The sequence below is a fragment of the Dromiciops gliroides genome, chromosome 1 (assembly GCF_019393635.1).
Source record: "Dromiciops gliroides isolate mDroGli1 chromosome 1, mDroGli1.pri, whole genome shotgun sequence".
In the NCBI taxonomy this organism is placed as follows: Eukaryota; Metazoa; Chordata; class Mammalia; order Microbiotheria; family Microbiotheriidae; genus Dromiciops; species Dromiciops gliroides.
This window is the reverse complement of record NC_057861.1, coordinates 420,072,074-420,099,054: the sequence shown is the minus strand read 5'-3', so window position 1 is coordinate 420,099,054 and position 26,981 is coordinate 420,072,074. Positions and strand designations below refer to the sequence as shown.

At 37.5% G+C, this 26,981-nt stretch overlaps 2 protein-coding genes across 6 annotated transcripts; one reads left to right on the top strand and one right to left on the bottom strand.

Annotated features, from left to right (window-relative positions):
* Positions 1–10,381, bottom strand: RAD1 (RAD1 checkpoint DNA exonuclease). Of its 5 annotated transcripts, none has more exons than XM_043977206.1 (6): positions 10,261–10,381; positions 7,559–7,832; positions 6,559–6,667; positions 4,679–4,937; positions 3,320–3,418; positions 1–2,753 (listed from the first exon to the last, which is right to left on the bottom strand). In XM_043977206.1, exons 2-6 carry the CDS (start codon positions 7,751–7,753, stop codon positions 2,570–2,572), a joined length of 846 nt encoding a protein of 281 aa, XP_043833141.1. In that variant the 5' UTR covers positions 7,754–7,832; positions 10,261–10,381; the 3' UTR covers positions 1–2,569. The 5 variants fall into 5 exon arrangements, with proteins under 5 accessions (XP_043833141.1, XP_043833139.1, XP_043833138.1 ...); XM_043977204.1 differs by lacking the exon at positions 10,261–10,381 and adding an exon at positions 9,426–9,763; XM_043977203.1 differs by lacking the exon at positions 10,261–10,381 and adding an exon at positions 9,444–9,763.
* Positions 9,931–26,981, top strand: BRIX1 (biogenesis of ribosomes BRX1). The gene is made up of 10 exons (XM_043977202.1): positions 9,931–10,165; positions 14,898–15,009; positions 18,740–18,783; positions 22,081–22,151; positions 22,488–22,537; positions 22,641–22,714; positions 22,830–22,880; positions 23,206–23,307; positions 26,138–26,266; positions 26,503–26,981. Exons 1-10 carry the CDS (start codon positions 10,004–10,006, stop codon positions 26,773–26,775), a joined length of 1,068 nt encoding a protein of 355 aa, XP_043833137.1. The 5' UTR covers positions 9,931–10,003; the 3' UTR covers positions 26,776–26,981.

Genomic DNA, 26,981 nt, shown 5'->3' with positions numbered 1-26,981 from the left:
TGACACTAGCTGTGTGACCCTGGGCAAGTCACTTAACCCCCATTGCCTGCAAAAAAAAAAAAAATGTGTTTTCAGTTGTGGGTAGGGTAAGGAGGGAGGGTTGGAATAGGAGGGTGAGAAAGTGGATCTTGGCTGATTAAAAGAAAATTTTTAAAAAAAGAAATGAAGAATAAGGTTTTTAAATTATGTAGAAATTGGCCTGACAAACCTTCTTTAAAGGTTGTCTTTTTAAAAAACTGTTTTCAACATTTTCTCAAAACTTGAGCTCCAAATTCTCTCCCAGCCCTTCCCCCACCCACTGAGAAGGCAACACATCAACTATATATGTATGAAATCATGCAAAATATAGTTTTGTATTAGCCATATTTTTTTTAAAGCAAGAAAAATAAAGTGAGAAAACCACACTTCCATTTGCACTTAGCATTTACCAGTTTTCTCCCCAGAGGTGAATAGCATCCCTCAATCATTTGTCTCCTGGAACTGTCCAGGATCAGTGCACTGATCAGAACAGCCAAATCCTTCACAGGGGGTTAGCACCCCAACATTGCGGTCATGGTGCACAACACCCTCTTGGTTCTTCCCATCTCACTCTGCATCAGCCCATATAGATCCTGCCATGCACCTCTGAAACCACCTTCCTCATCACTTCCCATAGCACCACAACCACACGACACAACTTGTTCAGTCATTTTTTAATCAGTGAGCATCCCTTCAATTTCCAACACCTTACCACCACAAAGAGATGCTATAAACATCCTTGGACATATAGGTCCCTCCCCTTTCCCTTTGATCTCTTTGGGATATAGACCCAGTGGTGGTACTGCTAGGCCAAAGGGCATGCACAGATCTGTAGCACCTTGAACACAGTTCCAAATTGTTCTTCAGAATGGTTGGACCAGCTCGCTACTCCATCAACAACTTATTAGTATACCTATTTCCCCATATCCCCTCAGGCATTTATGGTACCTGTTATTTTAATCTGCCTTTCTCTAATTAATGATTTAGAGCATTTTTTCATGACTACAGATAGCTTTGATTTCTTCTTCTGAAAACTGGCTGTTTGTTTCCTTTGACCATTTATCAAATGGGACATGGATCTTATTTTTTTCTGTTTTTCAGTATTTTGTTAATCAAAAATATAGCTCGACAATATTAAATCCACTCATTCCCTTCAATATATGCTGTACTTTACATAGACATCACAGAAAACAACCTCTCTGATTTTATTAATTTTCTGTAAAAACTAGTCACATAAACTTGCTTTTATATTATTTTATTTTAAATATACAAAATAGCTGTGACAAAAATATTTTAGTGAATAAATAACCTGGAGTATAACTAAAGTTTGTAATGAGTTTTTCTCAAAACAATCCTGGGAAGAAATAGTACAAATATTTTTTCACCCCATTTTTCAGATGAGGAAACAGGATCTGAGAATGGAAAGAACCTGACTAGGGTCACATGGCTCAATTGCTGCGGCTCTGGATTCAAAGCCAAGTCTCCTAACTCCAAGTCCAGAACTCTTTCTGTTCTACCATGTTGCCTCTTATAGAAAATCACTGAAGCTGGTATGCATTTTGTTTTCTTCACCTCAGTTTAGGAAGGGACAATGCTAAGTACAGAATTGGCACCCAATGAATATTTGTAACTTGAATTGGGAAGTTAGGATATCACAGAGAAAGTTACAAGTCTTAAATCCATGTAGTATGACAGCAACAAAACTGAAGGCAAATACTAATTATAATGACTGAGATTGGTTCCAAATATGATCTGAAAATACCTTCCCCTGCTGCTTTGCAGAGATGAGGTACATGGGTATGGAGTGGTATATATGTCTCACTTTCTATATATTGGTTAATTCTGCTGAATTTTTTTTCTTTAGTATAGGGATACTCTCTGGGAGAGGGTATGGAGGGATTCAGGAGGAAATGTTGGTGAAAGAAGGGAAGCCAGTAAAAATGTACTTTTAAAAAATAACCTGTTCATGGAATTTTTATATTAAAGACTTCTTTTTTTTCTAATTCTCATTCTCAAGCTCCATAGATATCACAATTCCACCTATGAGGAACTCATGTAAACAAGTGCCTCCTTAATTTGTATTATTTTAAAATATACAGAGCATCCCTTAAAAGGCATTTTGACCAGTTCAAATTAATCTTGGAAGAATAGGCTTGTCATAAACATGAATTTGCTAACTGCAATGGTAAACTGAATGTTTCAGAAGTGGTAATATTTATGCTTCAGATTACTGGATTTTCTGAAGGTTTCTAGTTTGAAAAGTCAATGCACCTAATTTATTCATCAACATTTATGACTGCTTATACTCCTATGAACTTAAATATTTAACATTCAGAAGAATACTGATAGCTCTTTGAAAACACATTTTTGTAGAAAAATAATATATCTACAGGGCACACTGTTCTTCCACTTGTTATCAATTTCCCAATGTTAAATTCTTGTCCTGTCCTTGGGAAAGTCTCACAATAAGTTACCCAATGGTACCGTACAAAGGAGAACAAGGACACAGCAAATCCTGTGTGTGTAAAAGGAGATGGCCAGACATTATTAGTCAGGGCTCTGAATCACTAACATCCTCATCAGGGCAACAGTAATATTCCACAAAACATATCTGTCCATCTTCATTCTTAATCATATACTGTAAAGAGAGGAATCCCCGGTTATCAGTGCGAATAGACACTTTACAAGATAGGGCTAAAGCCTTTGTGGATGGTTTCAGCAAAGAAATCTTGTATCTGCAGAAAAATAAGAAAAATACCACTTACTAATTTGAACATGACACAATTGCTTTTAAACTCCAAATAAAGAACTAAACAAAAGCTAATAAAACAATTAATATACTTAAGAAATGAATTACTTAATTGGACATTAACTATTTTCTCTTGACTTCTTTTACCTTTACCTCACCTACATATTGCTGCCAAAATACCAAAAAAGATTTTTTTTAAAATGGCACCGTTATTTTTATTCTTTTTTCTTTGTTTGTTTGTTTTGTTTTTGTTTTGCAGGGCAATGAGGGTTAAGTGACTTGCCTAGGGTCACACAGCTGGTAATGTCAAGTGTCTGAGGATGGATTTGAACTCAGGTCCTCCTGAATTCAGGGCCAGTGTTTTATCCACTGTGCCACCTAGCTGCCCCTGTTATTTTTATTCTTAAAAAACACACTTAAAAATTATCTACAATTTTTTTTGTTACAAATCAAAATAAGTTTCTACTAAATTATTGCCCTCCCCAATTTTCTTCCCCAACAATACCTTTTTTAGTAGTATAGCTTATAGCAGGTTGCATATTAAAAACTGACCTGTTAGTTTGGGTCTGATTACAATGAAATGCTTCCATCAAATCGGAATCTTTGGGATAGTCAAGGTGTGAGCTTCCTGAATTTCCAAAAGTGGACAGCCTAAAACATAAAATTGCCAAATGCAATGGGCCTTAACAAAAGGAATTCAGTCTGGAGATTTCTTCACTGTTGTACCCTTAACACATACATGATGATAACTTCTTTGTCTCTGAACTGAAGAATGTAATAGAGATTGATAAATGGAAGGGCCTCGGCTCAAAACTAACTATTCCATTCCTTTTTTCACCAAGAATCTCTGTATATCACTTTGGGTTGTTGTTTGTCCTTTGTCTTTGAAGAAAACCATGACAGATGTTATGACTTGCACTGAATTGGATTCAAGTGAGGAAGGGCTGCACAAAGTTACCAGCCTCGCTTTCTCTTCCAGAACCACCTGGGTCCAGTTGCAAGGTATGTTACCAGAATGACTGGAGATAGCCCCAGATGTTTAAGGCAATTGGGATTAAGTGACTTGCCCAGGGTCACATAGCTAGTAAGTGTTTGAGGTGAGATTTGAACTCGGGTCCCCCCCAACTTCAGGGCCAGTGCTGTATCTACTGCACCACCTAGCGGGCCCCTTTGTATATTAATCACTTCCCTAAAGCTATTGTGCCATTATCTGTACCTCAACCAACTCGCTTCCTAAACCTGAAGTGCTTTATTTTAACTTTGAAGTTCTGCAGGTTGGTGGTCCCCATATAAATAATCAATAGTTCTTCCTATTTGCTTAAGCACTGTACAGAATATGGAACAAGCATAAAACAGCCCTGTGCACTCAAGCAGCTTATAATCCAGAAGACACAAAACTAGCCCACATTAAACAATCGGAGAATAGAATCACAAGACAGTAATTGAATACTTGTTTCAAAGAAACTAAAAATATTATAGGAATTTGGAGAGAGAAGTCAATGAGGGATATAGAAATTGCTGAAAACTGAATATACAAAGGACCACTATTTTTTGTGCACTGCACTAAAATTAAACAAAAGAAAGAAGAATGTATAATACAAGAACATTTCTCTAGAACAAGGACACTCAAATTTTCAATAGACATCATAAATCTTGATATTCTGGGGCTGCATGAATTGAACTCTGTAATTAATTACACTTAGCTTCAATTAAATTACTAATTGTTCTGAGTCTGTTAGCATGATACCTGGCAGCAGTCATTAATACAACAGAAGCAGTAGATCCTATGCTCCTATATGTTCATAGATGCTACCTAATTAGTTGGGGAAGAGGCACGATAAAAATTCCTGATGCTAAGAAAAAGCAAAAAATCACGCCAATTGTCAGAAACAAAATAGTGATTTAGAGTACCTGAAATAAGGTTTTTCTGGTGACATGGTAATCTGTAGGACCTCACTGGTCATGTCTAACTCAGCAAATGCTTCACGAAGGCCTTCTGACTGAAGAATAATCTTATTAATAACATTTGTGCTACAGAAATCAAAATCCAGAGTATCTTCAGGCTCTTGGGTATTGATTTTGCATGCTGTCACGACTCCACCTTCTTCTAGGAAGAGTATCAAAGGGTACCCATAACCTTGGTAACACATCCTAAGTGCAGTTGAAGTTCCTGAAGAGACATAAATCAATAACAGCACTCTTTGAGCTTACCTTTGTGGTTTTAGGTTCAACTTCTATTCAGATCACAAAGAAAACTCATTAACTAGTAGTCTTATTTATGTATCCAGTACACATTATTTTGTGTATTATTTTTTTCTCTTTCTTTTTGCAGAGACACTATGGTATAGTGAATAGAACACTGACTTTGAAGGAAGGCTGACCTAGGTTCAAGTCTCACCTTTGGCATATACTGGATGTGTGATCCTGGGTAAGTCACTTAACCTCTCAATGTCTCTAAGAACATTAAATTGCAGAGAAGATACCAATCTGCACTGGTAGGGGAAGTTCCTCACTGGGAGTTCTCTAAACTGATGAAATTATATTACTAAAATTACTCTAATATTTTAGTCCACAAAAAAAAATAGCAACAATGACAAGAAAAAATGTATTAAAAATCTCTAGGTCTATTTTCGACATTACTAAATCATTCCTTGACTTCAAATACAAACAATTCCAGAATGAAATAGTGTACACTGTCTTAAAAGTGTAGAGACCCATGCTGTAGTTTTCAGAACAGTTGAAGACTTGGTTCCATTTTATTTGACTACACGTGATTTACAAGTATTATAAGTGTTCTGATATAGTAGCACACAGAACTCAATGTATGCAATATAAGGAGGTCCTCAAAATTTATTTAGAGAAGCTACTTTTCATCTTCCAGAAGTCTTACAATCACAGTTTTTACCCAAAATGTGCTGGCACAAAAGTGTTAGAGGTGCTGACACAATCAGTGAGGGGGATAGTGATACTGACAATCTAAGTCACTAATGACATTATTAATAATGGCTACCTATGAAATAAGAAGCCCTTTGAGCTGGAAAACTCCCAGGAACTAATGAAAGTGTACATGATGGTGGGTCTTAACACTGACTAGTCAACCATAACCATCTTGTTGGAAAGTGTTATGCTAAATGTATATTTGTAATACAATAGAATTTTCATTTAATTATAAAGTCCCATGCCTAACCCACTCCTACAGGGCTGTTGTAATAATAATGCTAAGCTGCTACGGCGCTAAAAAATTCACCTGCCAAGAGTCCCAGGGGCTAAAATACTGCTAAAGGGTTTTTGTGATTTCATATCTACCTCAAATGAACTATGACATTTTACATTTTTACCATTTCTTAAAAATTCCAAAACCTAAGTGGAGGTTAATGCCTTCAAGTTCAGAGTACAGGAAAATGTATTATTTTAAAATTGCTTAAAAAACACTATATAAGCATATTTTAAAATAATTTTAATAAGAACATTATAACAACAATGTAGCTAGAATTAAGTTATTCAAATAACTTCCATAAGGTTAAAAATTTTCAAGTATTTTGGTTACTTCAGTTTTTATTACTGATTGTCTAATATATTTTAAAAGATTGTAATTACCTCTGTAAATATGAAAAGGGTCATAAAAACATCTGATATTTTTCAAAAACTTTCTAAAATCTTAGAACCCACCATTCTGACTTCTGAGGAATGAACTTCCAAGTTGAAAATTGTATTCTAAATATCATTCCTTAATTGATGAATTCTTGACAATGCCTTCATACTGTTATAACATGACAGTAACAATGCCATACCTGGCAAAGGAGTTGAACCAAAAATAGTCAAGCAGTCTAGAAGAACTGTCAAATTGATTCTAAATGTTACAGATTCTTCCTGAACAATAAACTCTTGAAATATTCCAGCCTGTGAAAAAAGAGGTGAAAATATATACTAATGAATTAAACTATTTTGCATATAGTTCCAAAGATTTCACTTTCTACGTATTTGAAAATACATCAGTTTAGCTCTGCCACTTATAGCCTATGAAACCTTCAGCAAGTCACTAACCCCTCTGGGCCTCAGTTTCCTTATCTGCAAAATTATGGGGTTGGACTAGATTATTTCTAAACTTACAAACAATTCATTCTCCTTAGTTTGCATTTATTAGATTCCTGAATCCCACTATCCCAAAACTAGTCATAAATTTAATTTCTGGGCTTCCAGGCAAAAAACAACTCCTCTCTTCTAGTTCACTGAAACAAAAATGGCCCAACCAAGTTCCTGGAGACATCTACTCTCTCCTGCAGAGCCTCTAAACACAAAGGAGGTTGCTTAGGCTCTACTACTTACTATCTGTGTGACCTCTGTCTGTAAAATAAATGGTTCTTTTCTGATTGGCAATATGCCACAAAACCTGTCATAAGCAACATCTTTATAAAACAAAGATACCTAATAACTAGATATTTCAAAGTGTTACAATCAATATAGGACAGGGAAAGAAATTGGATGATCCTTTCAGTTAATCTTAAGTTTCAACCTTCTGAATATCATGTAGGATTCCTGCAATACTGGTGCTGGAAGGGATCTAATAGATCGCTAAGTCCACCATCCTCATTTTGTAGATTATAGATGAGGAGCTAGAAGGAACCCTGAAGGTCATCAAACTCAAATATCTCATTTTAAAGATGAGTAAACTAAAGTCCAGAGAGATAAAATGACTTACTAATAAGGAGCAGAGGCAGGACTCAAATGTGGGACTTTTTACTTCAAGTTTGGTGCAGAAAGAACAGTAGAATAGCATGTTCGTCTCCATACCTGGATGAATGCATTTGCTTGCAGACATTTTGCATTTTCCACTGTAACCTTGATTCCATTTGTTGTTGCAAAACAGGTTGCGTGGTCTCTGAAATGAATAGCTTTTAATATGTTTGAGAGATTCCTTACATTGTCAAGACTGGCAACTAAGATATATTGATCATTCCCATCTTCAGTTTGTGTGGAAAGAGGCATTTTTTTGTTTCACATAAGGTTCCTTCCACAGAGTGTTCCTAATTTAAACTGGGATTAACCAGTTGTTTGCCGTGGCAACCTATAATAAAGATAAATGTTCATTTGAGTTGTGACTCCAGAAAAAAAATTACTTTAATTGCATCCCCCCCAAAAAATAATTTTTTAAAAAGCCAACCAATTTTGGGTTTTCTTAGCAAAATGTATTTTTCTAAGCAAAAATGTTTAGGTCTTGTCCCCTTCCCCCCCCCCTTCCCCCAACTACAGGAGAAAAATTTGTGTAATGGAAACATTATTGGACTAGAAATCAAGAGTCCCAGATACCAGTGTGAGTTCTGCCATTAAAAGCTTTGTGAAGTTGGGATGTTTTCCTGAAAAATGCCCTAACCTAATCCCATAGGGCTGCTCTAAGGATAAAATAACCTATGTATTCCTTCATATTGTATAATATTTTCTTATAATTCATATTCATCATCACAACCTAGATCTTTTGGGGGGAGGGGGGTGTCAGACCTGTGAATTCATTAGTATAAGGAAGTTCTGGTGTGGAAACTCACTCAAGAGATGGCAGACAACTAGTCTATAATTTATCATTGTAGAAAGCTGCTTGGAACACTGAAATGTGAAATGACTTGCCCATGTTACTTGGCTAATGTGTTTCTAAGAGAGGACTTGAGCCCAGGTCTTCCTGATTTTCCAGCTCAGTCCTGTATCCACTACTCCAAAGTGCCTGATAACAGTTTAAGTATTATACAAAAGACTAAAGAAGGTGGTGGTAGTTGGGGGGGTTCCTGCTGTCAGAGTGACTTGTCTGAAACCACACTTCAGCTAGGTCAAAGCCAAGATTCTAGGGCAGTTCTTCCTATTCTCAGTATAAGGAACATTGGACATAGAGCTGGAATGATCCCTAGAGATCATTTAGTCCAAACACAGTATTTTACACATAAAGTAGAGGTGGATGAAGCACCAGACCTAGAACCCTTAGCAACTCACCTAATCTTTGCTTTTGTTTCCCCATCTATAAAAAAATAAGGATAGGGGGCAGCTAGATGGTGCAATGGATAAAGCACCGGCCCTGGATTCACGAGGACCTGAGTTCAAACCCGGCTTCAGACACTTGACACTAGCTGTGTGACCCTGGGCAAGTCACTTAACCTTCATTGCCCTGCCCCCCCCTCCCCCAATGAGGATAATAATAGCACCTACTTCCCAGGGTTTTTAGGAGGATCAAATGTGATGTTTGTAAACCGCTCTGAAAACCTTAACGCGCTATATGCCAGTTACTACTACTATAATTATTTTGTAACAGGCACAGAGAGCTTTGCCTGACAAGTTACAAAGTTCCCGCACCAAGGCCCTGAACTCTGATCTTCAATCTTTCCCCTCTAATAACCAGCACTTCTATGGCGCTTTCAATCCTGCAAAGCGCCAGGACTTTGCAAAAGGTAAATGAAGCATTAAAACATGATTTTATCAGTAGATAAAGCACCGGCCTTGGATTCAGGAGTACCTGAGTTCAAATCCGACCTCAGACACTTAACACTTACTAGCTGTGTGACCCTGGGCAAGTCACTTAACCCCAATTGCCTCACCAAAAAACCAAAAACATGATTTTATCTATACCTTCCGTCTGCCTAACCATGCCACCCCCACACCGAGAGGAGACAGAACAAACCGAGGAGGAAATGCTTACGAGCCCCGACTCTTACACCTCCTAGCTTCTTCCTTCAAGGCTCGGCTCCGGGGTTCCCTCCTATGTAAGGTTTTCCGGATCCCTCCCAGGGTGAGTGCTCCCTCCTCCTTCCTTTATCTTGAACTGATTCATCCAAGTGCTATTTCTACCCCCGGCTCCTCGGGGGCAAAAGCTGTTTTGTCTTTGCAACCCCAGCCCCAAAGCTCATTGCCTAACTAGACCCGAGCAGCCTCGGGTTAACCTCTGCTCCTCAGGGGCCAAGCCCGCCTCATTTGCAACCATTTTCCCGCCCCAAGTCCGGGAGGAAAGTGCACTTCCGGCTCCCAAGCCAGACCGGAAGTGTTGGAGTGTCGGCTTGGTTCAACGGCCGTAAAGTAAAGCAGGAATTGGGCGGAGCTAAGGAGGGAGCATGTGCTTCCACCCCCCACGCCTCCCAACGCTTTTGATACCATAGAGACGGGAAAGAGGAAAGAGGGGCAAGGCAGCGAGGAGCGGAAGGCGGAACGAGCAATGGGCAACGTGCGACGTGCAACGGCCAGAGGAAGAGGAATCTGGGCAAGATGGCGGCCGTCAAGAGGAAACAGCATGGAGGAGAGGGGCCCAAGGCGAAAAGGCCGAAAGGAAAGGGGAAAAAGGCCGGAGCTCCGGCCAAACCTCCCCCTCCAGCCCCAAAGAAGGCAGAGGAGGAGGAGGAATACCGCATCCCGGGCCCTGTTTCCAAGGTAAGAGCAGCAGCCCAGGATCTGGCGTGGGAGCGTGGGCCCCCGCGTGACCCCCACACCGGGTTTCCCCCCCTCCCAGGGTGCGGCGACCTCACCATCCTCGGTGCTGGGCAGCTCTCGGCTCCCTCTGGTCTCCACATCTAGGCCGGTGACGTGGCTGTCCATGCACTTGAATGTCTTCGGGGAGCGGAGAGGAAGAGTTTTCTCAGCCTAGGCTACAAGGCTTGTCGAGTCAGTCAGCACTTATTAAGCTCCTGCTGTGTGCCAGGCGTTGTGCTAAGCACTGGGGTTGGAAAAACAGTTTTTGGTGTTTTTTTTTTCTAAATTTAAAATGAAACAATCCCTGCTTTCCAGGACCCGAGGGAGACAACATGCAAACAACTATGTGCAGACGAGTTATAGACAAGTAGCTCAGGGATAGTCTTTGACTGAAGACACTAAGGTCAGGTGAGGGGACGCCAGAACAGGCTTCTTTCAGGAGGTGGGACTTGAGGGGAGCAAAGAGGTGTGATGAGCACCCCTCCCCCTCTCCGTTCATCCTCACGCGGGAATCTTAACATTCTGCTGCTCCTAGGCTAATTCTTGCTATTCTCTTCTCCCCCGTGTGATTAATAACAATAGTGATAACTTTACAAACATCTCAGTTTATCCTCACAGCAATCCTGGGAGGTAGGTGCTGTGATTATCCCCGTTTTTCAGTTGGAGAAACTGGGGCAAAGAAAGATGAAAGGACTTGGCCGGGGTTACACAGCTAGTGTCTGAAGCAGGATTCGAACTCAGGTCTTTTTTACTCTAGGTCTGGTGTATTATTCTGTGCTATGCTTGGTTATAGGCAAAGAAACTTTTTTTTTTTTTTAAGGTGGTTCTCTTGCTGGACCACACCTTGTTTGAACCATCTCTAAAGATCTAGCTTGACCTAGGTTCCAGAGTCAGTCAAAATTTCTATCGTGGTTCTTCATTCAGCAAGCATTTATCAAGTGCCTCCTATGTGCTAGATGTTGTACTACAAGTTGGAGATATAAAGATAAAAAAGAAAAAGAAAAACTCCAGGGATTTACATTCTTCTGGGATGGAAGAGGACCTGACATCTGAGGGAGTCAGGAAAGGTCTCTTGTGGCACTTGAGCTGAACCTTAAGGGGAATTGGATGCATCCAAGTTTAGGGAGAGGAGAGAGCATTTTAGATGGGGACAAGCAGTGGTAATTCAGGGATGAGAGATGGAATGTCTTGTATAGGAAACAACAGTTTCCATACATATGCCAATTTGACTGGAACTTAGAGTGGTGAGGAATGTAATTGGCTTGGAAAGATAGAATGGAGCTAGTTGGCAACTCCTTTGGGTGAATGTAACTACATAAGTGGTCAAATTGTAATAGAAGTAGAGAGACAAAATAGTACTTGCCTTAGAAGAGACGATGTGTTTGTATGTGCAGAAAGTCAGGGTCAGAGGGCACAGTGATGATAACGAGTAGGTTTGGAAGAGGTTAGGGAAAGATGGAACTAGAGGAGGTCAGTCTGATAAAGGAATTTTGGGGTTTTGTTAAAACTGCTTGAGAGAGTATCATTCAAGTCTTCTATCACCAATGTCTATGGGACATCTCCAAGTAGATGTTCTGTAGACATTTCAACTAACAGAGCTCATTATTTTTCTCCTCAGATCTTCTCTTCCTAATTTACATATTTCTTTTTAGGATACTACAGGTCTTTCAGATCTGCATCTTTGATGTCATTTTCCACTTTTCCCTCATCTCTTATGCAAAGCATTCACCAAGTGTTGCTGATTCTGTCTCTACAATATTTCTTGTAGCCATCCCCTTCTCTCCATTTACACAGCTGCCACCCTAGTTCATATGTTCCTTACTTCTTGCTTGGGCTTTTGCAGTAGTTCCTAAATTGATCTTCAAGTCTTTCCCTCCACATATATGTCAAATTAATTACCCTGAAAATATAGGTCCAACCTTGTTACTCTTCTCAAAAAGCTCCAGTGGCTCTCTCACCTCTAGGATAAAGTAGAAACTCCTCAGTTTGGCTTTTAAAGCCCTTTACAGTTTGATTCCACACTCCAGCCAAACTGGTATACCTGTTGTTCCTTGCATTTGAAGCCCTTCCCCACCTGGCTTCAGCCTCAGTTTGCAGGCTTATTATACATTACTCCACTTCATACGCTCTGTTTCAGCCAGTCTGACTTTCTTGCTGTTCCCCACATGACATTCTACCCCCTGCCTTAGACCTTTCTCAGACTGTCTCCCATGGATGGGTGTTCTGTCCCCTCACCCTCAGAGCCCATCTAAAGTGTTGCCTATCCTAGAAACCCATCCAATCCTCCAAATCAGTAATGCTCCCCTCAGTAATTACTTTGTATGCATGTTGTATTCACTTTTCTGTGCACATATTGTATGTCTCAATACAGAACATAAGCACTATGCAACTCTTGGAGAGGAGGGGTTGTCTTGTATTTATCTTCAGAACCCTGTACCTGCTATAGTGTAAGGCACAGAGTAGGTGCTCAGTATTTTTTAAATTATTTTTTGGTAGTATTTTTTTTTGAATGAATGAATGAAAAGGGAAGAGGGCATGGAATAAAACTGGAAAGATCCATTTTTGGTGAATAAAAAGATGAAGAGAAAGTGAAGGAGACTTAACAGGAATGCAGAAACGATGTAGTGCCACAAATGTCAAGAAAAGGGAAAAGGATAGAGTAAAAAGGGTCATGGCTGAGAAAAACCTGGGAAGTAATTGATAACCTATGGTATGTATCCTGATCATTTATCCACATAATAATTGTTTTAGCAGGTGTTGCCATTTTTTTCCATTTCAAGCCTTTGAAGCTTTTTGGGTGCAGAGAACTGTTAGCTAAATGAGATAAAATGTTTAAGATGTTGTCTCTACTCTCATCAGAAGCCAGTAGATTTCAAGGGGATTAATGACATATGCATTTATGTGTTACAGTTGTTTTTCTAAAAGTACAGAGTACTTGAGTAGTTCTGAGGGAAGGGTATAATTATTGTCCACAGGAAGATTGTCTGGGAGGAGGTTTGCTTTTGAAGAAAGTTTTTGTTGTAGTTAGAAAAAAAGTTTTATCATTCCATCTCTTTTAGGCCATTCTTGGGATTTTATAAAATAAGGTACACTAATCCACTTGTTGTAGTGGGATCAGCAAAAGAGCATTTTTCTTTTATCATCTCTGTAGAATTTAGCCTATGCTTCCTAGTTTAAGAAATAGAAAGCGTGCACATCATTGAATAACTCAAGTATTTGAGGGGTTCTAACAGTTGAAATTAATTTCTTCTTATTTATTTTTAGTTCCTTCTTAGAGAACAAACTTGTTTCACATGCTTGGCCATCCCGATCCCTTAGAAAAATGTTAGCCTCTTAAAGACAAGGCCTTTTTTCATTTTCCTTTGTATCTCCAAGTACAATACTTTGCACAGCATGGTAGCCACTTAATTTTTTGTTGTTGAAGTGTATTGTAATACCATATTGAACTATGTAAATAACAGTAGAAGATTAAGCAGTGAAGCCTGACTTTGTTTTTTAGCAAAGACCAAGAGACTAAGAAAATGCCCATAGAGTGAGGAATGGCCAAACAAATTATGATATAGGATTAATGGGATGTTATTGTGCCAAAAGAAATGTCAACAGAGAGTCTTACAGTGAAACCTGGGAAGATTTTTATGAACTGATTGGAGAATGAAGCAAGCAATACCAGAACAATTTATACAATGACTGTAATGCTATAAAGGAAAACAGCTTTGAAAAACTTAAGAATTCTGATCAATGCAATGGTATGACCACAACTCAAGAAACTTATAAATCATGTTTTCCACTCCTGGACATACAATTGATGGAAGAGTTATAGAATATGATAAACAACTGATTTGTGGATTCATTTTGCCTAGCAGTGCTTACTTGTTAGAAAGAGCCATTGAGATGAGGAAGACTTACGGGGAGGAGAGGTAGTAATAGTACCAAAGAAAAGAATATCAATCAAACATTTAAGAATACTGAAGAGAGCATCACAGAGATAAAGACAAGCAAAACAGTTTTGAAACTATCATGTTTAATTTGATAGATACTTTAAAAAATATGGATGTACTAGATTCAAGATTTTATTATATATGCTCCTTTTTCACTCTATGCAGGGAAATGACCATGTTTGTCAAATTTATAATAATAAAATAATTTAACAAGTGCAGCCTGTTGGAGGATCCTTTACTAAAAAGAGAACAATAATAGGCAATTCTTTTCAAATGGGGAGGGAGGTGAAGGGTAGGCATCAATTCTAAATAAAATATCACTTCATATTTATACAGTATAGGAATAGATAATCCAATCAAACTTCCACATATTTTTATGTAGTACTGCAGGTTTTAGGATCGGAAGAATTGGCTTTAAATCCCAATTCAGACACTTGGTAGCTGTGCAATTCATTTGACCTCATTCATTAAAGGGGGTGATACTTTTAGTACCAAAGTCACATGGTATTGTAAAGGAAGTATTTTGTATGTCTTAACATGTGACTATAATTATGAATTCTTTTTTATTAGAATAGGTCACTATAAAAGTACTTCCTTGGCCTTTTTCCACTTAAATGCATACTATGAAGTATTATAGCATAAATGTGTAAATTGCTACTAATTATCAATCTAGTTAAATTTGAGATCTGGTTTTTGGGGGTATACATTCAGCACCTTTATAAAGTTTGTATGTTTTTAAATTATTTTTTTCCTAGGGTAAATGGAAGAATAAGGAACGAGTTCTTATCTTCTCGTCAAGGGGAATAAATTTTAGAACAAGACACTTAATGCAAGATTTAAGAACATTGATGCCTCATTCAAAAGCAGGTTTGTTTTTCCTATGAGCCATCTCTTTTTATTGTATACTTTCAAAACTTTATGTTGGAAATAGTTAACATGCAGATCTGTTTGTATAATTATATTTCCATGTAGAATAGCAATTCATGTAACCATCACAGTCTCTCACATGTGGTGAGCAGTGGTCATTTTAGTTAAGTTGGCATAATTAGGGAATAAAGTACTTAAAAAATGTACTTCTTCAAGTGCCAGAATTATATCCCTTTTATGCACCTCCATTTCTTTTGATAGAAATATTTCTAAAATGGATTTATGTGCTTTCCTATATCCTTAAAAAGAATTATTGAACACAATTTAGATTTTTCTTGATGGCTCAGGATCATTTTCATAATAGCTTGTATTTATATAGTGCTTACTATATGACTGACACTATGCTAAACATTTTGCAATTATTATCTTATTTGAGCCTCACAGCAACTCTATTTGACAAATGAGGAAACTGAGGCAGATGGATTATGAGTTGCCTGTATCACACAGCTAGTAAGTGTGTCTGAGGGAATATTTGAACTCATTTCTTTTCCCACATAATTCTTAGCCCTGGATGTTCTCCACAGCTGCTAGATTTTGATGCCTTTGCTAGACTTCTGGGACACATGAGATCCAGCCCTAGGTCTGGATGAGGACTTCTGAGCTCCCAGGCTGGGATGCTAAGTGGTCAAAGGGGCACTGCAGTTGAAGGCTTTGGAGCCAGGAATGCAGAATATTGCAGCTTTTGTTACTGAAGAGGGTTGTAGTGGGGTCTGGGGTCATGTAGATTAGTGGAAAGAGCAGTGGTTTTGGAGTCAGAAAAGCCTTCAGTTTCTTTATCTGCAAACTAAACATTGTCACACCCACTTCACAAGAGGTTGAGAGGGGTGATAATGGTATGGTGGTAAGGGCACTGGGTTTAGAACCAGAGGGCTCAAGTTCCAGTCCTGAGTGAGCTTGTGTACTTCATCTCCTTCAGCTGACTCAGTTCTTTACCTTATAAACTAAAGGGGTTGGACCTGTTAGTTGGCTTATAAGACCCCTTCCATCTCTAAATCTCTAATTCCATAATTAGACTTTGTCAGCTTTAAAGTATTATTATAGATTTGGAGCCAGACCTCATTTGTGGAGGGTAAAAACAGCTTAAAGAAAGCATTTAAGGATGAAATGGAAGAGGAACAAAACAAGAAAATGGAAAATATGTAAATTCCTTATGACAGTAGTCTCCAGCAGAGATATCACCCTTGTTGTCTGACCTCACAGTCCTGGATGTGCTTAGAGTATGTAAAAGTGGCACTAAAAGACCAAATAACAAAAGCAGCCAGATTGGACCACGGTCATAGAGAGATAGCAGTGGAAGAAACACCCTTATGTTAGTATTTTGAAGGACCAGTTTACAAGGTCTCTGGAGGAGAATAAGAAATCAGACCATGGAAAAAATATCTTGGACCATATTCATACCAAAGAAAGGGAATTGAGAGAAGATTTCAATAATTGATGACTTTGTTGTTCACGCTTTTCAATTGTGTCTAACTCTTTGTGACCCCATCTGGGGTTTTCTTGGCAAACAGTCTGGAATGGTTTGCCATTGCTTTCTCTAGCTCATTTTACAGATGAGGAAACTGAGACAGAAGGTTAAGTGACTTACCCAGGGTCACATAGCTAGTAAGTGTCTTGAGACTAGATTTGAATTCAGGTCTTCCTGATTTTAGGCCTGGCACTCTATCCACTGTCACCTTGCTGCTCCCATTAATGTAAACTCTTGATGTGGATAGTGAATAGAGCATTAGACTTGGGAGTCAAGAAGATCTAAGTTCAGAATCTACCTCAGACACTTAAGAGCTATGTGACTCTGGGAAAAACACTCAATTTCTCTTTATCTCAATTTCCTCATCTGTAAAAATAGGGATAATAATAGCACCTATCTCCCAGGGTTTCTAGGAAGGTCAGATGAAATAAACCTCAAAGTGCTACATAAATGCTAGCTTTTGTTATTATTACACATGAATTGAAGGCATCTTCAGCAAAGGTAACAATAAGGAAACAAGCAGGCTTTCAAATGTGGTTTTCAATGATGGGATGCATCTTTACCTTTTCACAGTGATATTTAATACTGTGATGTTTAAAATCTAAATTGTGGTCACCTTAAATTAGAAGCTTTAGCACCATTCCTTGGGCATTAAACATTTATTAAAGCATACAGATATTCCCATGGAGTTCAGAAAGTTAAGAAAAAAGCCTGTTTAGCCTAGAGTTCCAGCCTGGTCTGGTTCTTCCTCAAGTCCTCTGCCACAAGCCTGCTTCAATCACGAACTCTCTCCAGCAAACTGATTGTGGAAGCTTTTGATAGGTCTGGAACAGAGGCGGTCCTTACACACTGCTTCAAGCTGATTGGTTGGCATCATCCAAATCCACTGGTTCTGAAGGTGTTCTCAAGGTGTGATTACAATCCAGTTAATTTGAAGTAGGCTAATCAGCAGTTAATCACTCTCACTTGATTCATTCAGTCTAGATTAATCTCCAGGTGGGTCTTTGAGTATCTGCTAAATCTCATTATTTCATCACAATACACTGTGCTTACTGTTAGTTGAATACCAAAAAGAAGGGAAAAAAAGCATTGGGTTCCATAGAACAAAGAGCTGCATTATAGGTTCTATAATAAAGTGTTTCATATGCATACATCAGAATCATTCAAGATGTAACAATAATTATTACCCTAGGCAGTGACCTTCTAACCTTTAATATCAGATCATAAAACAGATACAAGTGTGGCCATCTACATGATGGAGGAGGTGCAATACAAAGTCCAGTTTGAAGGGACATTCCTGGTGGGTGGTGAGGTCCTTGAAATGCTCCTGTCATCTGCTGGCATTGTACTGATTCCATCAAGCTCCAGAACACTGCAGAGCCACCTAGAAGAGACTTACACTCTGTCAAAGGAGTTTGGCCTGACCATCCACACAGGAAAGATAAAGCTAGGTGAAGAATGCCTACTGCTCAGACTGTGGCATGTATGTATTTGGATAGAAAACCTAAAGAACTTGTCCATCAGTATATACATCTGGAACAGAAAGTTACAAATGGACATCAAGTTTCACCCAGAGTTAAAAAGAAAGGAAGAGACCAGCCTGGATCACTTTGGGAAATTGCAAAGCTCTTTTAATGGCCATGATAATAGAAGAGGATATTTTAAAATCAGCATTCTACCTACCAGTGTTGTCATGTGGCAATATAACATGGAATATATCATCCTCTGAAGGATTAAAAATGAATATGCAAAGAGGCAATAGAGAGAAACGGGGTGTGTATGAGCATGGAGTTAACATAACTGGAAAATATAAGAGTAAAAGATGTCAGCAAGAGAAGTTGAGTTGGTAATGTGATATGGGGTGACAGGTAGACAGCCAGAGTACTCCATTGGAAAGGATTGTAATGAGTAAGCAGGAAGTCAGCACATGGGACAGCTTCCCTTAGGCACGAACTGGAGTCACACAGGGTGAGCAGGTATGGATAGCTGCCATCTGAATTATTGGAGGACACCTGAGATTTGAATATGTGGGTAAAATGTTTCTATAAGTATCAATGTGAAAATTAATATTCTTTGTTACATTTAAATTGATTTCTGTGAACTTGATATTTAAGATTCTTTTATAGGATAGATATTTATTTGGAACTTTAAAAATCCTCTTTTGGAAATTGTTCATTTTTGTTTGTTTCCTTTTTTTTTTATCAGATAACAAAATGGACCGGAAAGACAAGTTGTTTGTAATTAATGAGGTAATTTCGAAAAGAACCATATGTAGAATTCACTGAAACATCTTTTAGAAATTTTGATTAAAAAATATTAAGATGACACTTGATTTGAGACTCACTCACTTGAGAAAATAAGTCCAGCATTAATGAATGTTCCTCCATTCTAGGCAGACATAGCCTGATGTAGTGACTAGGAAATTGACTTCGAAGCTAGGAAGACTGGGGTTCAGGTCCTCTAACACATATGGGCTGTGAGACCTGAGTCATTTAATCTCTCATGCTCTAGAGTTCAGACCTGGGGTGTCAAACTCTCAGAAATGCTATTGCTGCCTGAACTAAATTAAAATTTAACTGGGAAATGTTTAACAAAATGCATTTTTTTTTTGTAAGGCAATTGGGGTTAAGTGACTTGCCCAGGGTCACACAGCTAGTAAGTGTTAAGTGTCTGAGGCCGGATTTGAACTCAGGTACTCCTGAATCCAGGGCTGGTGCTTTATCCACTGCGCCACCTAGCTGCCCCAACAAAATGCATTTTTAAAATACAGTACAACATAGACAATGTTAATTTGTGGTTTTCTTAGTCAATATGTGGCCTTCAGGGATCTGATTCTTTTTGAGTTTGACCCTAGTGCTCTGGACTGAGACCATCAAGGAGAAGATGCATTGGTAGAATGAGTTTTCCTCACCTTGGGGTTTGCCATACTAATGAATCTCAGGTGTTGTCCTTATGCCTGACTTTATTGTAGTGTCTAACTCATATCGGATATGTCTTTTTCAAAGTACTTGAGCTTCCAAGGCCTGTCCTGCCTATCCAGTCTTTCCCTTAACTCCCAAACATATGGTGCTCTGCTTTAGTCAGGCAGGTTTCTCACTGTCTTGTAAACATGACTCAAGATTTGCCTTACATGATACTTTTGCACACATTAACCACTTACTTGGCAATGTTTCCCACACCTTCAAAATGGCCTTCTCAGCCAAATTCCAGTGCAAAGTCTGTGAAGTCATCTTGGACTATTTTGACCCTCATTATCCCTTCTGAACTCCTATATAATTTAGTCTTTAACACATAATTTAAGCCCGTGTGTGTGTGTTTTTTTTTGTGTGTGTGTGTGTTTTTACTATTTTTCTTATCACTCATATTTTAAACTTGTTTCCAACTAGATTATAAAATGCTTTTCCCTACAGCCCCTAAGACAGTGCTGTGTACATGGTGTGTAGGTGATGAAGTACTTAATGGATAATTTTTAGGAAGTAGACAAGCATTTATTAAGTGCCTACTATGTGCAAGATATTGTGCTAAGCACTCTACAATTATTATTTCGTCCTCACAATACCCCTGGGATATTATTCCCATTTTATAATTAGGGAAACTGAGGCAGAGGTTGTGTCTTGCCCAGACCACACAGTAAGTGTCTAAGGACTGACTAGAATTTAGGTCTTCCTGTCTAGGCCTAGTGCTCTATCCACTGCATCACCTAGCTGCTTTTATATAGCATTCCTTGAAACTAAGAGATTATTGAGATGTTTTAGGATTCACTTCCAAATGATCTTTTAATATTTATCTTTCTTTAAATTGTTAGTCTCTGTAGACCTTGGGAAGCATTCATTTTATTTGTAGCATGTGTTTTGAGATCACGTTATGTAACTAAAAATGTAATCTAAGAAATCCACTGTTTGATCATTTTAAAAACAAGATATTTAAAATTAAAAGTTTATGAATACTCTGTGTGCCATAATCAGAATCTAGTTTACGTTGCTTCTTTGATTCTCTAACTCTGAGGAAATATTAGTATCATTCTGAGATAGGTTTTGTTCAGATGTGTCTTTCATAAATTAAGAATTTTACCAACCTACATTACTAGAAATGTAGCATGTTTTAAAGTTTTTAATCTTTATCTTAATGCTTAATGCAATTCAACAAGCATTTATTACGTGCACTGCATTGTGGATACAAAGGCAAAATGAAAAACAAATTCTACCCTCAGAGGATTTAACATTATACTGAGGAGATAGAACAATTAGATAGTCAAATAACTGCATTATAATTGGAATAGGGAGAGAGCACTAACAACTCACTCTCAGGATCAGAAAAGACTTCTCCCAGAAGGTGGCAAGTGAGCTGAAGCCTCCTAAAAGAGGTGAGCAGGGCACTCCTGAAACCCAGGCACTGGAAAGAAAGGCATCTGAATGACATTTTAGGACTTGAAGTCAAGAAAAACTTAAGTGGCAACAGAGAATAGCATATCTGGAGTACCTGCTGACGTATTCACCACTAAAAGAAACAAAAAGAATAATTGTCTTCATGGCCTCCGTCTCAATTTTATGTAAGGGGGCAGTGGTGCTATTTAGGTTGTACTGTACAGCAGGGAACATCTCCATGCTGATTCCTCTGCTACCACTTACTCTGATTCTGAGCTTCTCCATACTTACTATACTTTGACCAGAGAGAAGTATATGAATGTACTTCATTATAGTCCTAAGGCATCTTTTCCCATTTCAGTTTCTTTGTTTTTGTGGTTTGTAAACAGAACTAGAAATTCCTGGGCATTCAGGTTTATAAGAGAAAAGGAGCTGTTAGCCCAGGAGAGAAGAAATGAAAAGGTAGACAGAGCATCTGGTTAATTTTCAAGAGTAATCCTCAAAAAGGGGCAGCTGGGTGGCACAGTGGATAGAGCACCGGCCCTGGATTCAGGAGTACCTGGGTTCAAATCTGGCCTCAGACACTTAATACTTACTAGCTGTGTGACCCTGGACAAGTCACTTAACCCCAATTGCCTCACTAAAAAAAAAAGAGTAATCCTAAGAAAAGAACCAGGTTTTACCACTGTTCTAGTTCCCACTTTTCCCCTTCCCTCTACTATAGTACTTTATACAGTTCATTTGCTCTTGTAATTCAACAGTCCAGCCTGCTGTCCTTCACACAAGCTAATGCATCTTCTGGCTTTGAACATAGGCCACCTTCCCCCCACCCCCACCCTCATCGACTCCCTCACCTGGAATGTACTCCATCCTCAACTGTACAAGGCTTTTAGAAATTCCTTGCTTCCTTCCAAGCTCAGTTACTTCATGAGGCCTTTTCTGATGCTATTATATAACCTGTCCCCACTGCCTTTGTATTTATTCATAGGTATTTAGGTATAAATGATATTTTCATCCAATAGAATATAAGTTGATTTTTGTCTTTGTATCCCCACCACCTGGCATATATTATGTGCTTTAGCAGCTACTGAACATTTATGAAAGAAAAGTATTCTTGTCACATTTGCTATACTATTTGGGTCAGTTTTTAGAGCTTTGTTTCCTATCATTTATTTCATTTAGGTCTGTGAAATAAAGAACTGCAATAAATGTATCTATTTTGAAGCCAAGAAAAAACAAGATCTCTATATGTGGTAAGAGTAAATGTCATTTAAACATTGCAATTGTTCAACTTTAAATACCTTTTGTATACATACCATAGAAATGTTTTCTTTGTGTGTGAAGTCTAGATTTCAAGCCATTTGTTTGACTGATAGATAATTGTTTTCAGCTGCCATTTTTGTCCTTATAAATACCTTTTAAGTTTTCCATAAAAAATGAATGAAAGATTTGTGTTTGTAAAAAATAACCACTAAAGATAATAAACTGTTAATATTAGATATTAAAAATGCATTTTATTCCTCTTAGTATTAATTATTTAGTGAGCACATTGCATTTTTTCTTAATTTGTTAAATAATTTTGTTTTCAGGCTTTCAAATTCACCTCAAGGGCCATCAGCTAAGTTCTTAGTTCAAAATAGTAAGTTGATACAGTGATGAATCCTTTTCTGATATGTTGCTTAAGATATTTTTGGATTAAGTATGACAAGCTTCAATCTTTTTTTTTTCAAAATCCATTGCAGTTCATACTTTGGCAGAGTTAAAGATGACGGGAAACTGTTTAAGAGGTTCACGTCCTCTTCTTTCTTTTGATCCTGTAAGTACTTTTTGTAAGACATCTGATTTTTTTTTTAATCCCATGTACTGTATTTTAATGTCTATTGTTAAATTATTATCTGTTGTTCAGTAATAATGTTATGTTGCTTTTGTAGGCATTTGATGAATCTCCACATTATTCTTTGATAAAAGAACTTCTTATTCAGGTAAATCTTGAGAAGTTCATGCATGTTTTTGGATTTTATATCATACCCATTTAGAAAGCTTTTCCCCTCCCTCTCTTCCCCACACCTCCAAATGCAAAGAGTTTTATTGTAACAAAAATTAAAATAATAACAATAAAAAAAGCAATTCTGGAAAACCAACCAAGATATCAGCCTCAGCTGACAGTGTATATAATATTTCAACCTATAGCCTCCCACTTCTGCAATTAACGAGAATGCATTTTTACATCAAATATAAACAATATAAATTTGAATTAGACTGACACATATATCTATATATTTATGCATGTATGTATTTCTTCAATAGATTTTTTGTACTCCACAATATCATCCCAAGAGCCAACCATTTGTTGATCATGTGTTTACTTTCACCATTATGGACAATAGGATCTGGTTTCGTAACTATCAGGTAAGCTAAATAAAAGCCTTTTTTTAAGGTGCTCAAAGTATTTTGTAAACCTGATTCCTGTCTTACTAGGAAGTTATGATGGTTTACTGGATTTAGAGTTGGAAGTCACAGGTCTCATGTCCTAGTTCATCCACTCTAGAGGATGGTAGATTTATTGCTAGAAAGAACTTGAGAGGTCATCTAGTTGAATACTTCAAAGCATTCCCCTCCAGCCTATTTTATAAATGAGGAAACTTAGGTCCAATGTTGAATGAATTGCAAGATTCAAGCTCCAGTTTCATAATTAGCAGTTTTGTGGTGTTGGGCACGCCACTTAACCCCTCTGAGCTTCATTTTCCCAATTTTTAAATAGGTCTAGTACTTAGACTACGTGCCTTACAAGATTTTTGTAAGGATTAATTAAAATTATGTATATAATAAGTTTTATAATTGCAAAGTCCTATATAAAATGTAAGCTGTTGTACATATTATTACCAGTTAATGTGGTACATGTGACTTCTTGGGAATGCATCAAGTCTTTCAAGCTCAGTGTACAATTTGAGTGTGAACTTTTTGTAAGATATGTGAGATAGGTTATAGAAAGAAATATTAGATAATATGTAAAAAGATACTATGTAGAAAAATCAGTTGTTAAGAACTGAAGGGAATGATAATGACAGTTAATTTTATAAACTCTGGGGGCTTAGAATAATGCTAATTTACAAATCTTTAGAATAACCATGTGGAGTAGGCAGGACTAGTTTTATTCTGCCCATTTAAAAAAAAATTTTTATTTAAAGTTTTGGGTTCCAAATTCTATCCCTCCTTTCCTCTCTCACCTTCCCCTTCCCTAAGGCAGTAAGCAGTCAGATATAGGTTATCAATTATGTAAAATATTACCATATTAGTAATTGTGTATAAGAAAACTTGAGTAAAAGAAAAAAAAACTAATGTGAAAAATAGCATGCTTCAGTCTGTTCAGTCAATATCAGTTCTTTCTTTGGAGATGAATAGTATGCTGTATCACTAGTCCTTTGTGATTACCTTTGCTCCTTGTATTGCTGAGAATAGTTAAGTCATTCACAGTTCTTCAAACAATATTGCTGTCACTGTGTATAACATTCTCCTGGTTCTGCTCACGTCACTATATATCAGTTCATAGAAGTCTTTTCAGGCCTTTCTGAAATCATTCTGTTTGTCATTTCTTATACACGGTAATATTCCATTACCTTCATATACCATGGCTTGTTTAGCCATTCCCCAATTGATGAGCATTCCTTTGATTTCCAATTCTTAGCCACTACAAAAAGAGCTTATTCTGCTCATTTTGCAGCTGGGCAGATCATATAGTCTTCACAGAATCCATTCATAGAATTTGAGCTGAAACTTGAAAGCTGAAGGTATGGTTTTGGTAGGTGGGTAGGAGTTTGGCACATCTTGGGCAAAGAGAATGGCATGGCCATAGCCGTGGAAAGTAAAAGGATGACCAGAATTTAAAGATGGCTGGCACCCAAGCATTTATCAAATACTTGTTTTTAATATGGTAATGATGCAAAATGAGTGAAATACTTTAGCCTATTTTGGCCTATAATATTTACAATAAACAACTCGTGTACAGACATGAAGACAACTGAGCCAATGTGAAATGTAAGATAACTTGGTAATATTAACCATGCATATTAAATTCCACAATTGGTACCTGTTCACAAGATGCAATTTATCATGTATGCTATATGGTATATAAGTAGAACTTAAAAAAAATTCCATTACTTTTTTTTTTTTGGAAGAGCACTCCTATTAGGCAAAGTTTAAATGTAGTTCAGATTACATTTGAGAAAGATGACACTGCTTTTAAGAAATATGCATTTAATTGATTTATTTTGTATTTCTGAACAGAATTAAAATGCTGTTAACTAGATATAGGGACTGTGGTTAATGATATATGGAATTCTGGGGTGAGATGACTTACTCAACTGATGTAGGTTGACAGTTTCACTGCAATTTTTAATCTTAGAGAATTGTCTAGAGCAGAGTAGTCAAATGTGTGACCAAACTAGATTAAAATGTATTGGGGAAATATTTTAACAAAATAAATAATAATACAATAAAACATAAGTAATGCTAATAATGTGGTTTTCTAAGTCAGTATGTGCCTGTAGGAGTTCTCATGTGTGTGTCCCCATTTCTACTTGAGTTTGACACCAGTGGACTTAAGCTTTAAGAGGTTAAGTGATTTGCCTGGGGTCACACTGTATTTGCTAGAAGCAAAACTTGAATTCAGGTCCTTTTGGATTCAAGTACAGCACTCTTAAATACTGCACCACCTATGTTCCAAAAAGAAATACTTCATTTGGGTTTTCTTTTTTCTTTCTTTTTTTGGTGGTGGTGGGGGGGCAGGACAATAAGGGTTAAGTGATTTGCCCAGGGTCACACAGCTAGTAAGTGTCAAGTGTCTGAAGCTGGATTTGAACTCAGGTTCCTGAACCAGGGCCAGTGCTTTATCCACTGTTACCTAGATGCCTCTCTATCTGGGTTTTCATGAAATTGGTTATGTATGCCTATGTTCAATGTATCTCTTTGTGGGTGAGTAGCAGCCCTGAGAACTTAAATGAAAGAAAAAGTTACATAGCCAGTGTTAGGTGTAGGTCTTTACTACATCTTCCTGGCTCCAATGTCAGCTCTTATCCACTCCTTCATGCTGCCTCTTACTGTTAGATGCCGTACCTAAATGTAATGAAATACAATTAGATTGTAACATCTCCTGGACACAATTGTGATATGACTCTAAACCACTGCTTACTTATAGAGGGGTCATCAGAAACAAGTTGAGAAGTATCTCTTTTTATTATAGATCATAGAAGAAGATGCTGCTCTAGTAGAAATTGGACCTCGTTTTGTCTTAAATCTCATAAAAATTTTCCAAGGCAGTTTTGGGGGACCGACTTTATATGAAAATCCACACTACCAGTCACCAAATATGGTAAGCTGGGTTTGGGCTTTAGTTTTTAACAATTCTTGCTGTATTAGAGCTATATTTTATTGGTTTCCTTGAGATAATTAGCATTTGATTTGTGATTCTCTGGTCTATTCTGGGAAGCATTTAGGTATTTTACTTCTGTTTGTTCTTTTGCGCATCATACTGTTGCCAATAATTATCTTATTCAAATTCCAAAAAATTCTCTTATTTTAGTCCTGCACTTTTCATTCTGTTTTTAGCATCGGCGTATAGTGAGAATGACCACAGCTGCAAAATACAGGGAGAAACAACAAGTCAAAGATGTACAGAGGCTCAAGAAGAAAGAAGAAAGAACTGTTATTCCAGAAGATCCTACTGAAGATGTCTTTAAGACACCAGCTGAAGAAAAGCCAGTGGAAATACTATATGTGAAACCAGAGCCCAAAGTCAGTTTAAAAACAAAAAAGAAAAAGATACACAAAAGACAAAGGAAAATGAAGCAGAAGGCTTTGAAGACTAAGAAAGCAGAGTGAATCTGTAGAAAACAAATGTTTTCCATTATTTTGTATTTATTTTGTATTCAATATGTAAATACTCTTTTGTTATCCAGGACTTTGATACTTGTTTAGTGGACTGATAAACAAATCTGGGGCCCAAAATGTTTGATAGAAAATTATTTCGGTCATCTCATTTTTTTCAATAAAATAAAATGCCACAAGAGGCCAAGGGTACATTTATT

Bases quoted from the DNA above. Each gene is read 5' to 3' on its own strand.
- RAD1 (XM_043977206.1), bottom strand. From the start codon at position 7,753: ATGCCTCTTTCCACACAAACTGAAGATGGGAATGATCAATATATCTTA. The intron at 4,938-6,558 runs GTATGGCATTGT...ATGTCTCTTCAG, and splicing joins TGGTTCAACTCCTTTGCCAG to GAACTTCAACTGCACTTAGG. The intron at 2,754-3,319 runs GTCAGTTTTTAA...ATTTTTCTGCAG, and splicing joins AATCAGACCCAAACTAACAG to ATACAAGATTTCTTTGCTGA.
- BRIX1 (XM_043977202.1), top strand. From the start codon at position 10,004: ATGGCGGCCGTCAAGAGGAAACAGCATGGAGGAGAGGGGCCCAAGGCG. The intron at 15,010-18,739 runs GTTTGTTTTTCC...TTTTTTTATCAG, and splicing joins GATGCCTCATTCAAAAGCAG to ATAACAAAATGGACCGGAAA. The intron at 22,881-23,205 runs GTAAATCTTGAG...TTTCTTCAATAG, and splicing joins TAAAAGAACTTCTTATTCAG to ATTTTTTGTACTCCACAATA.